The sequence below is a fragment of the Salmo salar genome, chromosome ssa01 (assembly GCF_905237065.1).
Source record: "Salmo salar chromosome ssa01, Ssal_v3.1, whole genome shotgun sequence".
Classification (NCBI taxonomy): domain Eukaryota; kingdom Metazoa; phylum Chordata; class Actinopteri; order Salmoniformes; family Salmonidae; genus Salmo; species Salmo salar.
The window spans coordinates 141,172,378-141,189,524 of NC_059442.1; the positions used below are offsets into that span (position 1 = coordinate 141,172,378).

A 17,147-nucleotide genomic window follows, 5' to 3' on the forward strand; every position below is an offset into this window, starting at 1 on the left:
CTCTCTCTCTGTCTCTCTATTTCTTTCTCCCTCTTTCCCTCTCAAACAAAGATTCTATCACCCCATTCAGCTTTAAATCAAATCAAAGCTTACAGTGCAACTGGCAACTGCTTCTGACAAGCTCCACAAAAGACACTCTCCCAGGCCTTTGTTAATGTGCTTAAGAACTAGTGAGAAAGAAAAGACTCCAAAGTCAGAATATAAGAGCATTTTTGACACATTTAGAGCAGCATACCGTAGAAAATGTCTTCCACCACCAAGACAAGCTGAGAGGGATTGTGTATTTATTAGGCCGAAGTGAAATCATCAACTCATTTGGGGCGTATAGTGTTGAGTTAGTAATGAAATGAAAGTTGTGTTTATTTCAAATCACATTGTGCTGGTTCAGCTTTTGGAACTTGTGGTCAGCTCTGAGTCAGGTTCTGTCAGAGGGGGAGTTTTGAGTTCCTCCAAAACACTGACCACCGCACAACCCTGATCACTAACTTTATGGCCAAAGTGGAGAAACTCTCACGGTTCAGATTTGACAACTGCAAGAGAGAAACCTTGACATCCCATATCAATACCCTGTCTATGAGTCACATGTAGGGTTTGCTTTGTCCTGGCTCACCCAATTACCCAAAGGTTGCTTTGTTGCCTTAGACCTCTAAATGTAACAACACAAGGGACTGAACACACACACACAAACAACCACGTGCATATGCACACATGATGCATGGTCTGACCTCCCTGAAAACCTTTACTTTATAACAACATCCTGTTAAAGTTTCCTAAGAGAGAACAAAGGCATAGACCACAAGCCATATTAAGACTTTAAGCCATATTAAACCATATTTACGATTTCTTATCATTACAAAAGCTTTATTATGATTAAATATATATTCATTACCCTTAGAGTGTTTCAATTCTCATAACTCCATAAGCTTACCTAAAATTAAACCAATACATTATCCTGATTAAAAGTGAACTAATATTGTCATGATTGGATATGTATTACGAATTACCCTTAGGGTCCACTCAAGTAATGGAATGGTTATACTAAAAAGATTCCAATGTAAGCATAGAGGAACGTTCAGACTCGAATCATTAATTTGACCCAATCACCATACAACACATTGATTTTACAACAAGACTGATGATGGGTCTACTTTACCTACAGTAGGTCTTGTGATATGTTTCTCCCTTCACACACACACACACACACACACACACACACACACACACACACACACACACACACACACACACACACTACTTTGGGCTTGAATTTCTCTATGGGTGCACGTGTATACACACACACACACTGTCACGCCCCGATCTGTTTCACCTGTCTTTGTGCTTGTCTCCACCCCCCTCCAGTTGTCGCCCATCTTCACCGTTAGCCCCTGTGTATTTATACCTGTGTTCTCTGTTTGTCTGTTGCCAGTTCGTTTTGTTCGTAGAACCTACCAGCATTTTTTCCTTTGCTCCTGTCCTGTCTTAGTTTCTGGTTTCTAGTTTGTCACAGGTTTGACCCCTCTGCTTGACCTGACCCTGAGCCTACCTGCCGTCCTGTACCTTTGCCCCACTGCTCTGGATTACCGACCTCTGCCTGACCTGAGCCTGCCTGCTGTCCTGTACCTTTGCCCCACTACTCTGGATTACCGACCTCTGCCTGACCTGAGCCTACCTGCCGTCCTGTACCTTTGCCCCTGTTGTTGAAATAAACATTGTTACTTCAAAACAGCCTGCATCTGGGTCTTACCTTGAAACGTGATACACACACACACACTCCTCCTCATCCCCTGTGTTTAGGTCCCGAAGGAAGATACAATATTTATTGGATGATTATTCACTGTGTGAACCAGAGGGGAGAATCCTGCTGTTAACCCATTTAATCGGTCACAATAGTGAGAGAATTTTAAAAATATATTTTTCAGGCTTTAGGGAATTTAATGTTGTACTTATCAACAAATAAGTCATATACGGTATTAGGCATTATTAAGCTGTCTAGTATATTCAGAGAAGCTTCATATGATTTCTCAAAATGGTCACAAGATCACATGCATAAATCTCCAGGGTTTACTTTTACAGACGAATTTGGCACCAGAAGTCTGTATTCAACAGCTTAAACAACACATACCTTGTTGAAATGTAAAAAGATTTTAAAGGGTCTAGTTTACATATGTACCTTCATTTTTAATACATTGAATCCATGATGCTTGTGGTATTTGAAAATATCTTAGCCGTCTGATTTGTGACCAATGGGAAAATACAGTGGCTCTAACTTATTATATATTTTAAATCATAGGAGATTATTTCATTTTTTTCAGTAGATTGAAGTTGAGTTGGGTTATGTATATACTTGATCAAGATGATCTTACAAATGATTTGACCATTATCCATTAGCCTTCATATATGTTTAAATCAGTGATTTTGACAGTAAAATGTGTTATTTCAGGGGGATTTTCCATGTATAGACCCTTAAACTGAATTAGTGTAATAACTTAACAAATATTTAATGTCAATAGGTTTGTTTAGTGTCTCTTGCACAAGGGTAGACCTGGTTTATCAGAGTATTGGGACAAAGCCACAGGTGTAAACCTGGTTCGTATGGGTATTTAGGCTTGAAAATGCAGGTGTAGATCTGGTTAAAATGAGTATTGGGACTCAGACAAGTGTGTAGACCTGGTTTATAGGAGTACTGGAGCTGAGGTGCAGGGGTAGACCTGGTTTATAGTTTATGAGTATTCAGGCTTTAGCACATTTAATTGGGTTCAAACACATGTGCAGACTTTGTCTATATGTAAATTGGAGCTGAAGTACAGGTGTATACCTGGTTTGTATGAATATTGGGGCTGAAATGCAGAAGTACACCTCTTTTTATGACAGTTGGGGCTGACATGTAGCAGTAGACCTGTATTTTTGTTTTAATCAATATTGAGTTAGACGTGCAGGTGTCCACCTGGTCTGTAAGAATATTGGGGCTGAAGTACAAATATAGACCTGGTTTGTATGAATGTTGAGGCTTGGGCACTGTGGTTTACCTGTTTTATATGAGTATGCCCATGGATTTATCTGGTTTATATGAATAATGGGGTGTACAAGTCTCATACAGCTAATGGGTCTTGAAGGACGTCTATTGACCATTCAAATCATTTTTGGCAACAAGTGTGTGCTAGGAAAAAAGCTAAATGGGGCTGGGGAACATGTGTTATACCAATGTACTTTGGGTTTATCTATGAAATGATGAGGGTATACAGGTCAGATGTCACAGCCCTAAAATATGCAAAAAGAAGGGTTTCGGTATGCAGCGAATAGCTGGATATACGTGTAGGTTACTGTTGGTGACTTGGGGAATACAGGCCTAAGGAAGTGGATAACAGGGCTAAGATAGGCAAGTAACAGGGATGAGGTGTATTAGTGAAGGAACTGGGGTCTATGAGTAACAAGTAGGGGGTTTAAGGCTAGGATATGGGTGTATCAGTACTTGATTGTATCAATACTAGGGAATTGGCATGTGGGTGTTAGGATTAGGACATAGGATGTGTGGGTCATTGGGTTTAGGTGTGTGAATAAGTGGGCTGAGGTATATACCTGTAGATATTGAGGAATAGGGGTACATTTCTGTTCATTTTATTACAGGCAGAGAAATGTATGTTCCCATCGTCAATTGTGACCGAGAATAAAACATACTATATGGATTACATGTTAGAGTTACTAATGGCATAGGATTTCCATAGTGGCATGTGGTTAAAAACAAATGGGTTAAAATAGTAATCAGGGCAAGGGCCAGGACTGTGTGTATGTGTGTATACAGATAAAGGATCATTGTGTGTGTGTGTCTCTCTTTTGTTCCAACACAGTCATCCATCTGTGACTCATCCCGCCAATTAGCAGGGGATCTGGGCATTCAATGATGGAAACCATAGAAGAACATTAAGGAATACACAGCACAGCCTCCCTCCCAGAAGCTCTCTCGCTCCCTGTCAGGGAACACCGCAAACACCACTGATGATAAGGCTACAGGTCAAAGGTTAGGAGTTATATAACTCCTGGGGCACACAAGACACACACACACACATATTGTACAGATATAACACGAGAAACAGGAATGAGCCATCAACAATCCATCAAGTAAAAGAAGGACACAGCAGTGTATTTGTTGATGGAAATCAATAGGTTTTCCAATCGTACAGTATTTATTTAATGAGAAGACAATGTCATTGCTTCCTGTATGGATTGTTTCCCACCCATACTCTTATTGACTGTCTAGCCACGCTATGGACTGTCTAATTGGGCTGTGTGCTGTCACAAGCAATGCACATGCCCCGCCCACCTGAAGATCTGTCTTTTTTAGCCATCTATTTCCTGTGTTTGAGGGGTGCCCCACCCACCTGAGGATCTGTCTTTTTCAGCCATCTATTTCCTGTGTTTGAGGGGTGCCCCACCCACCTGAGGATCTGTCTTTTGCAGCCATCTATTTCCTGTGTTTGAGGGGTGCCCCACCCACCTGAGGATCTGTCTTTTTCAGCCATCTATTTCCTGTGTTTGAGGGGTGCCCCGCCCACCTGAGGATCTGTCTTTTTCAGCCATCTATTCCCTGTGTTTGAGGGGTGCCCCGCCCACCTGAGGATCTGTCTTTTTCAGCCATCTATTTCCTGTGTTTGAGGGGTGCCCCGCCCACCTGAGGATCTGTCTTTTCCAGCCATCTATTTCCTGTGTTTGAGGGGTGCCCCGCCCACCTGAGGATCTGTCTTTTTCAGCCATCTATTCCCTGTGTTTGAGGGGTGCCCCACCCACCTGAGGATCTGTCTTTTCCAGCCATCTATTTCCTGTGTTTGAGGGGTCCACTTGTCATTAAATATCGCTGGATTGATTGCTTTCATTTTACTCCCGCAACTCTTTCATACTCTTGCTTGTGCCTGCTGTTTTTTTCTGTTAACGGATTACATTGGCTTTCCGTTGCATGTATAAGAACGCTAACGCTTCGTCAAAGATTTAACACACCGTCTCGACACTTACATCACAAGAAAGAGATTTATTTTGATGAGTGTACATTTTTTCTAGAATTAAAAATAGTAATAATTGAATACAGTTGAAATGTTTACAAATTAGATGCGCTGAAATGAAATCAACTTCTGAAAATGAACACTCGGATTATAGTGATATTATATCTGATCTCGCAAACAATGTAAAGTATGTATGGATAGGAGGAATCTACTGTAGATAAACCTGTTGATTTTTTATCCGGGGGTATACTGCTATTGACACACTTGTTGAATTATGCAACAGAACATGACAACAACAGTAATTAATGAGGCAGTCTAGACAGTGCAGGTGAGTACAGGTAGGGTAGACAGTGCAGGTGAGGACAGGTAGGGTAGACAGTGCAGGTGAGTACAGGTAGGGTAGACAGAGCAGGTGAGTACAGGTAGGGTAGACAGTGCAGGTGAGTACAGGTAGGGTAGACAGAGCAGGTGAGTACAGGTATGGTAGACAGAGCAGGCGAGTACAGGTAGGCTAGACAGTGCAGGTGAGTACATGCAGGGTAGACAGTGCAGGTGAGTACAGGTAGTGTAGACAGAGCAGGTGAGTACATGCAGGGTAGACAGAGCAGGTGAGTACAGGTAGGGTAGACAGTGCAGGTGAGTGCAGGTACTGTAGACAGAGCAGGTGAGTACAGGTAGGGTAGACAGTGCAGGTGAGTACAGGTAGTGTAGACAGTGCAGGTGAGTGCAGGTAGGGTTGACAGTGCAGGTGAGTACAGGTAGTGTGGACAGAGCAGGTGAGTACAGGTAGGGTAGACAGTGCAGGTGAGTACAGGTAGTGTAGACAGTGCAGGTGAGTACAGTTAGTGTAGACAGTGCAGGTGAGTACATGCAGGGTAGACAGAGCAGGTGAGTACAGGTAGTGTAGACAGTGCAGGTGAGTGCAGGTAGGGTTGACAGTGCAGGTGAGTACAGTTAGTGTAGACAGTGCAGGTGAGTACATGCAGGGTAGACAGAGCAGGTGAGTACAGGTAGGGTAGACAGTGCAGGTGAGTACATGCAGGGTAGACAGAGCAGGTGAGTACAGGTAGTGTAGACAGAGCAGGTGAGTACATGCAGGGTAGACAGAGCAGGTGAGTACAGGTAGGGTAGACAGTGCAGGTGAGTGCAGGTACTGTAGACAGAGCAGGTGAGTACAGGTAGGGTAGACAGTGCAGGTGAGTACAGGTAGTGTAGACAGTGCAGGTGAGTGCAGGTAGGGTTGACAGTGCAGGTGAGTACAGGTAGTGTGGACAGAGCAGGTGAGTACAGGTAGGGTAGACAGTGCAGGTGAGTACAGGTAGTGTAGACAGTGCAGGTGAGTACAGTTAGTGTAGACAGTGCAGGTGAGTACATGCAGGGTAGACAGAGCAGGTGAGTACAGGTAGGGTAGACAGTGCAGGTGAGTACATGCAGGGTAGACAGTGCAGGTGAGTACAGGTAGTGTAGACAGAGCAGGTGAGTACATGCAGGGTAGACAGAGCAGGTGAGTACAGGTAGGGTAGACAGTGCAGGTGAGTGCAGGTAGTGTAGACAGAGCAGATGAGTACAGGTAGGGTAGACAGTGCAGGTGAGTACAGGTAGTGTAGACAGTGCAGGTGAGTGCAGGTAGGGTTGACAGTGCAGGTGAGTACAGGTAGTGTGGACAGAGCAGGTGAGTACAGGTAGGGTAGACAGTGCAGGTGAGTACAGGTAGTGTAGACAGTGCAGGTGAGTACAGTTAGTGTAGACAGTGCAGGTGAGTACAGGTAGTGTGGACAGAGCAGGTGAGTACAGGTAGGGTAGACAGTGCAGGTGAGTACAGGTAGTGTAGACAGTGCAGGTGAGTACAGTTAGTGTAGACAGTGCAGGTGAGTACATGCAGGGTAGACAGAGCAGGTGAGTACAGGTAGGGTAGACAGTGCAGGTGAGTACAGGTAGTGTAGACAGTGCAGGTGAGTACATGCAGGGTAGACAGAGCAGGTGAGTACAGGTAGGGTTGACAGTGCAGGTGAGTGCAGGTAGTGTAGACAGAGCAGGTGAGTGCAGGTAGGGTTGACAGTGCAGGTGAGTACAGGTAGTGTAGACAGAGCAGGTGAGTACAGGTAGTGTAGACAGTGCAGGTGAGTACAGGTAGGGTAGACAGTGCAGGTGAGTACAGGTAGGGTAGACAGAGCAGGTGAGTACAGGTATGGTGGACAGAGCAGGCGAGTACAGGTAGGGTAGACAGTGCAGGTGAGTACAGGTAGGGTAGACAGTGCGGGTGATTACATGCAGGGTAGACAGAGCAGGTGAGTACAGGTAGTGTAGACAGAGCAGGTGAGTACAGGTAGTGTAGACAGTGCAGGTGAGTACAGGTAGTGTAGACAGAGCAGGTGAGTACAGGTTCGGTAGACAGTACAGGTAGGGTAGACAGTACAGGTAGGGTAGACAGTACAGGTAGTGTAGACAGAGCAGGTGAGTACAGGTAGGGTAGACTGTACAGGTAGGGTAGACAGTACAGGTAGTGTAGACAGAGCACGTGTTTTGTGGTTGCAGCCCTGTTCTACCCATGTATGTTGATTTATTAATATATGCAAATTCACCCATTGTATTTATGTAAATGCTGCACATATAATTACCTTTATTTTAAAACAAACACACACACACACACAAAACACACACACACACACACACAGCCAAAAGTGTGACTGCAGTGAACTGATCTCCCCTATCAGGTGAGTCCCAACAGAATCCTCTTTGCTCTGCCTTACGGGGACCAAGTCTGTATCACTTCACAGAGGTGGACTCAGACTGTCACTGCTTTCGACATGACTACGCCACAATATGTCACACAGCCATCATTACTCTGTATCGCTCCCTCTCCTTTAGGTCAAAAGACTGGTGATGCATCCCACATGGCACCCTATACCCTATTTAGTGAACTACTTTTGACCCAGGCCCTCGGTCTCTTGTCAAAAGTAGCGCACTATTTAGGGAATAGGGTGCCATTTGGGAGGCAGACAGGGTGATGATAAACAGTACTGTCCTAAACACTCAAATGGTGTTAACCCCCTTCTCTGGAACCACTTCTATACAGCATCACATAGATATGACTGACTGTTTCAATGCCATCACTCTCACAACATATTTCTCCTCTGGTCAGAGAATCAGCACATAGCTATCCTGTTGGACTATTCTATCACTCCTCCTTTATTTCACAAAAATGCACTCCTTTCTTTTGTCTCACTCCTCTCTAGTTGGTAAATGGGTCAGCCCAGAAAAACAGCTGCTGCCGCCGGAAACAAGCACATACATACACATACACACACACACAGGCACCCACACACGCACACACACAGAAGCATGCACACACACACACACACACATACAGCGAGAGGATGCAGGGCGAGGCGACAGGATAGAAACAAAACCAGGGACATGCAGAGAAAAGCATATTCCCTGGTTGATTGAGAGAGAGAGGGATAAAAGAGCGCGAGCTCATCCCTCTCTTTCATGTTGCTAGGAGAATAAAGGCCTAATGGATGGCAGGTGTGGAGGCCATACACATAATGAAGCTAGAGAGCAATAGGACCACAGCTAGATAGTTTAGGACATAGTGTCTGTCTGTCCAAACCTTCCACTCAGGGGAAATAAGGATAGAGATTATGAAACAATGGATCATAAAGGTACTGTAGTGCACTCAGAAAAAAAGTGCTATCTAGAACCGAAAAGGGTTCTTCGGCTGACCCCATAGGAGAACCCATTGCAGAAATCTTTTTGGTTCCAGGTAGAACCCTTTCCACAGAGGTTATTACATGAAACCAAAAAGGGTTCTACCTGGAACCGAAAAGCGTTTTCTTATGGGGACAGCCGAAGAACCCTTTTGCAACCATTTTTTCTAAGAGTGAAGGATGGATTATTTTGAGGGGGTGTTCAAGATACAGGTTTCCTTTCCTTTTCTTTTGTTCCGTTTAAATCTAACCCAGCTCTTCTCTAATGAACAGGTAAGAACAGGTTCTAGAACAGTGCTTGGAGTAGTGTCCAATTAAAGAATGCCCACTGCACTTCCAACACAAGAACCAAGCAAACCAAAAGATCTTGGCTAGCTACGTGGGAGCACTCTACAGTCATCTACAGAGCAGCTGATAAAACAAGGAGAAACCAGAGGACTTCATTGGAGAAGCACAGTAGCACACTGTTCATGAAATGCACTCTCACCATGACTACAGTGCAAGACATGTGCTTCAGCAAAGGTCCTGTGAGTGAATGACAGCAGGGATGAGCGTGAGTGCAGATGAGCCAATGAGTGGCAGGATGAGGGTGTGTGTGTTTCCTACCTGGACGTTAGGAGGGTAGAAGGGGGAAGTCCTCTGGAGCTGGAGCTGCTTGTCAATCGTGTCCTTCAGACACTGACACACACGCCGCTTCTGGTCAGCAGAGTAGGCTTCCAGACTGAGCAGGCAGTCACACTTCTACACGGCCAGAGAGAGAGAGAGAGAGATGGGGGGAGAGAGAGAGAGATTGGGAGAGAGAGGGGGGAGGGACAAAGGATGAGCGGGGTGGTTGTTCTCCTTTCACCCAATACTGTATTCTTCTCTTTGTTGCAGGTTTGACAGTTTGGTTGACAAAAAGGTGTGTTTGTAGAAGTGTCTTCATGGTGTAAGGACCTCTGTTTTAGGAGGGGGAGAAGAGAGGGAGAGAGCAAATGAAAGAGAAAATGAAAGCAAATGAATGATGGCAAATGAAAGAGAGGAACAGTAAGATAGTGTTGGAGAGGTATCATGCTTAATGGTTTAATTCTCACCCATAGAGAAATTCAAGCCCAAAGTAGTGTGTGTATGTGTGTGTGTGTGTGTGTGTGTGTGTGTGTGTGTGTGTGTGTGTGTGTGTGTGTGTGTGTGTGTGTGTGTGTGTGTGTGTGTGTGTGTGTGTGTGTGTGTGTGTGTGTGTGTGTGTGTGTGTGTGTGTGTGTGTCACATCCACTCAGTCACAGAGAATTACGCTGACCCACAGGTACAGTCCAGGTCAGCACAGAGCATCTTGAGAGAGCAGAGAATGCTTTGAAAGAGAATAAGTACCAACAAAAGAGCTTAGCAAGCCAGAAGTGTCATACTATACTGCTGCTGAGTAGTAGCAAACAGTAATAGCGCTATTGACTACTGTGCTTCATTAAAGATGAACAACCTCTTGGTGTGATACATGACCATTGTGACTTGGAGCCATATATAGGCCTAGTAAGCTTGTGTATGTACACTTTCTCTTAAGTATTTTCCCTCTCATAACATGTATACTATATTTTTTCATTTTTTAAATGTTTTTTCATTACATTTTTGCTTTACCTTCTGTGTTTATTCTCTCTGTAAATTGGGGGCAAATTGAATACTTTGTATATCTAGGGAATGATATGTAGCACTGGGAGCATTGATTTGAATCGACACATGCTTCAAGAGGGCCACCATTGTTCCTGTTCCCAAGAAAGCTAAGGTAACTGAGCTAAATGACTATCGCCCCGTAGCACTCACTTCCGTCATCATGAAGTGCTTTGAGAGACTAGTCAAGGATCATATCACCTCCACCCTACCTGACACCCTAGACCCACTCCAGTTTGCTTACCACCCCAAAAGGTCCACAGACAACGCAATCGCAATCACACTGCACACTGCCCTAACCCATCTGGACAAGACTAATACCTATGTAAGAAAGCTGTTCGTCGACTACAGCTCAGCATTTAACACCATAGTGCCCTTCAAACTCGTCATTAAGGAGGTGAGGAGGAGGTAAGGGCCCTCGGAGTGTGGTGTCAGGAAAACAACCTCACACTCAACGTCAACAAAACAAAGGAGATGATCGTGGACTTCAGGAAACAGCAGAGGGAGCAGCCCCCTATCCACATCGACGGGACAGTAGTGGAGAAGGTGAAAAGTTTTAAGTTCCTTGACGTACACATCACGGACAAACTGAAATGGTCCACCCACACAGACAGCGTGGTGATGAAGGCGCAACAGCGCCTCTTCAACCTCAGGAGGCTGAAGAAATTTGGCTTGTCACCAAAAACACTCAAACTTTTACAGATGCACAATCGAGAGCATCCTGTCGGGCTGTATCACCGCCTGGTACGGCAACTGCTCCGCCCACAACCGCAAGGCACTCCAGAGGGTAGTGAGGTCTGCACAACGCATCACCGGGAGCAAACTCCCTGCCCTCCAAGACACCTACACCACCCGATGTCACAGGAAGGCCAAAAAGATCAAGGACAACAACCACCCGAGCCACTGCCTGTTCCCCCCGCTTCCATCCAGAAGGCGAGGTCAGTACAGGTGCATCAAAGCTGGGACCGAGAGACTGAAAAACAGCTTCTATCTCAAGGCCTGTTAAACATGACTGTTAAACAGCCATCACTAACATTGAGTGGCTGCTGCCAACATACTGACTCAAATCTCTAGCCATTTTAATAATTCAAAATTGGATGTAATAAATGTATCACTAGTCACTTTAAACAATGCCACTTTATATAATGTTTACATCCCCTACATTACTCATCTCATATGTATATACTGTACTCTATACCATCTACTGCATCCTGCCTATGCCGTTCGGCCATCGCTCATCCATATATTTATATGTATATATTCTTATTCATTCCTTTACACTTGTGTGTGTATAAGGTAGTTGTTGTGAAATTGTTAGATTACTTGTTAGATATTACTGCATGGTCGGAACTAGAAGCACAAGCATTTCGCTACACTCGCATTAACATCTGCTAACCATGTGTATGTGACCAATAAAATTTGATTTGATTGATTTGATTTGACATTGGCTGTATATTACATCAACCTGACAACATCTCTTCACACCCAAACGGCAAGCATTAGGGGAATTAGATCATGTGATTATGACTTCAAGTTGGGTATCGCTCAAAGAAAGAACATAAATCAATGTTTATTCCCCCCCCCCCACCCATTTTTCTCCCCAATTTTGTCATACCCGATAACGATCTTATCTCTTCACTGCAACTCCCCAACAGGCTCAGGAGAGGTGAAGGTCGAGTCATGCGTCCTTTGAAACATGACCCGCCAAACCGCACTCCTTAACACCCACCCGCTTAAGAAGTATGAATGCCCTGACTTCTGCAGAGGCTATATCATCATAAATGCAGCACGGCCAATGCAGACGTCGGATTGACGGTGCAGCTCCTTTAAGCCCTGTCTAAGCTGTGTGGTTCTACTGAGCTATATGGAATTGTTTTAAGCAATACTTAAGGTAATACTAAGAATCATTTTGCTATTTGATTTAGAATTTTAAGACCACTTGAAGAATCAAAAATATACAGTACCAGTCAAAACCTTGGACACACCTACTCATCCAAGGGTTTTTCTTTATTTGTACTATTTTCTACATAATAGTGAATACATCAAAATGATAAAATAACACATATGGAATCATGTAGTAACCACAAAAGTGTTAAACAAATATATTTTAGATTAGATTCCACCCTTTTCCTTGATGACAGCTTTGCATACTCTTGGCATTCTCTCAACCATCTTCACTTGGATTTCTTTTCCAACAGTTTTGAAGGAGTTCCCACATATGCATAGCACTTGTTGGCTGCTTTTCTTTCACTCTGTGGTCCAACTCATCCCAAACCCTCTTAAATGGGTTGAGTTTGGGTGATTGTGGAGGCCAGGTCATCTGATGCAGCACCATCCCTCTCCTTCTTGGTCAAATGATGGTCCCACTAAGCACAAACTAGATGGGATGGCATATCTCGGCAGAATTCTAAATCAATCACAGACTGTGTCACCAGCAAAGCACCCCCACACCATCACACCTCCTCCTCCATGCTTCACGGTAGCAACCACACATACATAGATCATCCGTTCACCTACTCTGCATTTCACAACGACACAGCTTTTGGGACCAAAAATCTCAAATGTGTACTCATCAGACCAAAGGACAGATTTTCTAATGTGTTTCTTGGCTCATGCAAGTCTCTTCTTATTATTGGTGTAATTTAGTATTGGTTTCTTTACAGCAATTTGACCATGAAGGCCTGATTCACACAGTCTCCTCTGAACAGTTAATGTTGAGATGTGTCTGTTACTTGAACTATGCGAAGCATTCATTTGGGCTGCAATCCGAGGTGCAGTTAACTCTAATGAACTTATCCTCTGCAGCAGAGGTAACTCTTGGCCTTCCTTTCCTGTGGCGGGCCTCATGAGAGCCAGTTTCATCATAACGCTTGATGGCTTTTGCGACTGCACTTATAGATACTTTCAAAGCTCCTGAAATGTTCCGTATTGACTGACCTTCATGTCAAAAAGTAATGATGGTCTGTCGTTTCTCTTTGCCTTTTGAGCTGTTCTTGCCATAATATGGACTTGGTCTTTTACCAAATAGGGTTATCTTCTGTATACCACCACTACCTTGTCGCAACACAACTGATTGGCTCAAACGCATTAAGAATGAAAATAAATCCACTAATTAACTTGTCACACATTGAAATGTATTCCAGGTGACTACCTCATGAAGCTGGTTGAGAGAATGCCAAGAGTATGCAAAGCTGTCATCAAGGCAAAGGGTGGCTACTTTGAAGAATCTCAAATATAAAATATATTTTCATTTGTTTAACACTTTTTTGATTACTACATGATTCCATATGTTATTTCATAGTTTTGATGTCTTCACTATTATTCTTCAATATAGAAAATAGTACAAATAAAGAAAACCCCTTGAATGAGTAGGTGTGTCCAAACATTTTACTGTGATACCAATGATTGATTTTGCTATTTGCTTTTGAGTTTAAGACCACTTGATGTATAAACCTTTTTTTTGTAACAAATTGTTTGATGAAAAATATTTGGGCCGTTACTGCTATTAGCCCCTACAAACACATTGAATAACAAATTCACTACATGGAACAACATATAGTCTGTCCTATATAACAAAGATCTGGATTTAAAAAAATGCATTTAACCCCTTATTTTTGCCTCTAAACTGTCTCCATATACACTGTACTTCCATACATTTTTTCAACTGGTACCGGGGGACCTTCAGACTAGTCTTGTGAACCTGTGGGCGTCCTAGAGCAAAACAACCAACATTTACATTTCCACAGGGATGTCATATTTGTGTGTAGCTCAAACTGTTCAGATGCTACAGAAAGTAGTTGGCAGATCTGCTGTACCGAATTCAGATGAGTCCCAAAATGGTTGTGGGGGTCGTAAAGCAAAACGAAGAACACCATCGTGTTCATGAGAGTCTCATCTTCACATAGAGGGGTTTAGAACATCTGTCCGTTGAATGGCATACGTAAAGCGGAGACACCGAGCTCTGATGTCATGTACATCATGTTATTTTACAGCCGCTGTGTTCCAATGTAGGTACTTACCAGGGACCAAATCTGCTATTTTCTATCCATATACGGGTTGCGAGTGTAAAGGGGTCAGTACGTGGTGTGTGTATGTGTACAAATTTTGTAGGTTACACAATGGTGTATCCTCTTCTATTAACTACAGTGGATCTGTACAAAGACATAGTCTACTAAAGGGCACTGCAGAATAACTGGGGGGAAAGCCTGTGGCCTTGAATAGGGTCAATACATTGTTATCTGTTGAGTCACCCTCATGTGTTTTTCTGCGAAACACTTAGAAGCATTCCTAATGGTTCCTTTTTAGCATTTGACATGGACCAATCGCCCCACCACCACCTCAACCGCCATCACTATCACTAAGACACACACAATGCAACACAACACAGCACACACACATACAAGGTTATTGACCAAATCAAAATGACCAATCAATCACCTTTAGGGAATACAAGTTGCGGATGGCATTCATACGCCCACATACAGTGGTTCACACATGAAGACTACTCAGAAACTCCGTAAAAGGCAAAACAAGTTTTATCTCCTGCTTGACAGAGAACCTGACTCTCACAGACAGATGACTGGCTCAGGTAAGATCATTTCAGTTCCATTCATTCCCTGAAGTGAACACTACATAAAAGACATGTCATTTCTCTACACTCAGCTGTTTATTTCTTCTATTCACTCTATCCGTTTTCTTCTATCTGATGATTTCGCTTCCGTCTGGAAGGAAAACATTTGTGCAGAGATGTCTTTGGCAGCATGGGTTACTTTTAGAGCTTTTTCAATTTTCTCGAAGTCCTCAGAGATCAACCGGAGTCCTGAAGGATTTTCTTGGAGCTAACTCTGCCCTGGTCTGACGTCTGTCGCTAAGCGGTCCACTGCCCTTTACCACTGTCCTTTGATATTGGGAAATGTTTATCTCCTGTGGGAAAGTCTTTGTTATCAAGACGTTGTCATTGTCAGAGATAGTATTGCAGTCTAATGTATTTGGAACTGTGATGGTTTTTCCCTGACACGGGGAGAACTATTTAAGAAGTTGCGAAAGTCTGCACACAGAGATACTGTCTATGTGAAGAGACCACCACAGCTCCACACACAGTGTGCAGCTGTACTCCTCCAAGCTAGAGATGTGGATAATGCATCCATAGAGAAAGAAAGAAAATAGTGGAAGACAAAACCAAAAGAGAAAGCGAGACAAAGATTCAACAACAAGGAAAGAAAGAACAAGGGAAAATGTCAGAGAAAAGAATCACAAAGACAGACATAGAATTGAGAGAGAGAGACATTCATACTGGCAGCAGGACCATTTATTCAACTGAATGGATGTTTCTCCTCACTCAAAATAATGATCAAATGGACAGAATGTTTTAAAGCAAGCAAAAATTAATAGTGATATTCTGTTGTATCCCTCACTGAGATGTAATGAAGAGGTCAGGAGCCAAACAGTCATGTCCTGCACCACAGGTGCCAATCAAACTCTGCACCACACAGGCCCTTAACAGTTAGGTAAATGTCCCCACTCACACTTTAAGGAGTGAGAAAGTGGTCCCTGGTCAGACCCTTAAAAGTGAGCATGTAGTTAGTCCCTCATCAACCTGTAATAGTGAACAAGTAGCTTCTGCTTTGGCCCTGAAGTATAGGGTTGTGTCCCTAGCCACCTTGCTTCCTTATTAGGGGAGTACTAGTGGACCTACCGCATATAAAGTAGTAGTGTATAAACCTTCCCATATCACACACTTAAATTGCCAGTTGTGCCCTGCAGTATAAGAGCAATGTAATTTTGTACTGCATAAACTAAACAGCTCAGTTTTGCTGTCTCTCTTCTCAGACTGACTCCAATGAGCCCTGTCATTGGCTGTGTCTGGTGGGATTGTGTGAAGTGACATCGCCATGGTAGGAGCCACATTTAGCTAGACAGGCCACAGTGACTGCATTCTCTCACTGATAGATAGATACCTCCGCTGTGACCGACAACTCCCCACAGCCCCACAGTCTCACAGCACAGAAACACAGCTGCCATGGAGCAGCCCAATGACCCAGCGGAGCGCACACACCGTTCAGTACTGTAAATACCCACACAGGCATAAGTACATTCACGCAACCACATCAACATGCATGCACACATCCTCCTCTGGTAAGGGCCCGCATGTGCCCAAATAAGGCTGCATGCAGCCTCGAAAGAAGCACAATTTAATTATATTTGAATAAATGCATGTAACACATTAACATGCACAATAATGAAAATGTAACAACAATGGCATCAGCTGAGACTATACCCCACTCCATTGGAGTATAGTGTGTAGTGTGTGACGCCCATGCAGTGAACCTGGAGTATTATGATTCATAGCTACTACTAAACTGTAGTAGGGCCACATTCCTGCACTGTTTGGGAGGAAGTGTGTTTACTTATTCTATGTATTTAGAGAGTTAGGCCATTGAGGTTTCTGCATTGTAATGCATATGACACTACAAAATGATATGGCAGCCATGTTAGCTCCCCATTAACATAACAAGGGGAATATTTAAACAATGCTGTGTAACTGAATGTCTAGAATTAGAAGAATATTCCTAATTCTAAAAGTTGGCCCAACCTTCTAAATACTGTATATGGGTCTGGGAGACCCACCAGGCTCTGGCCCTAACCCACTCACTGACATGACACACTTCCTCTGCAGCACAGAAGGGAGGGAGGGTAGAAACATGTCTATGAGAGGAGAGAGAGAAAGAGAGGCGTAGAGTGACATACTGCTAAGCACATGTTCATTTATTGCTTTTAATATACTTTTCATAGCCTAGTTTTTCTCATA

At 43.6% G+C, this 17,147-nt stretch overlaps 1 protein-coding gene across 5 annotated transcripts in view; it reads right to left on the minus strand.

Moving 5' to 3' along the window:
- The window catches only part of LOC106565973 (regulator of G-protein signaling 3), a 202,382-nt gene that overhangs the window by 89,711 nt on the left and 95,524 nt on the right, over positions 1 to 17,147 (minus strand). For all 5 annotated transcript variants that reach the window (XR_006757932.1, XM_014133716.2, XM_014133701.2 and 2 more), the window contains one exon: positions 9,308 to 9,442. Coding sequence is in view for 4 of the 5 variants with exons in the window: in XM_014133716.2 (XP_013989191.2) it covers positions 9,308 to 9,442 (135 nt within the window). In the remaining variant the exon portion in view is untranslated. The remainder of the gene's footprint in view (positions 1 to 9,307; positions 9,443 to 17,147) is intronic.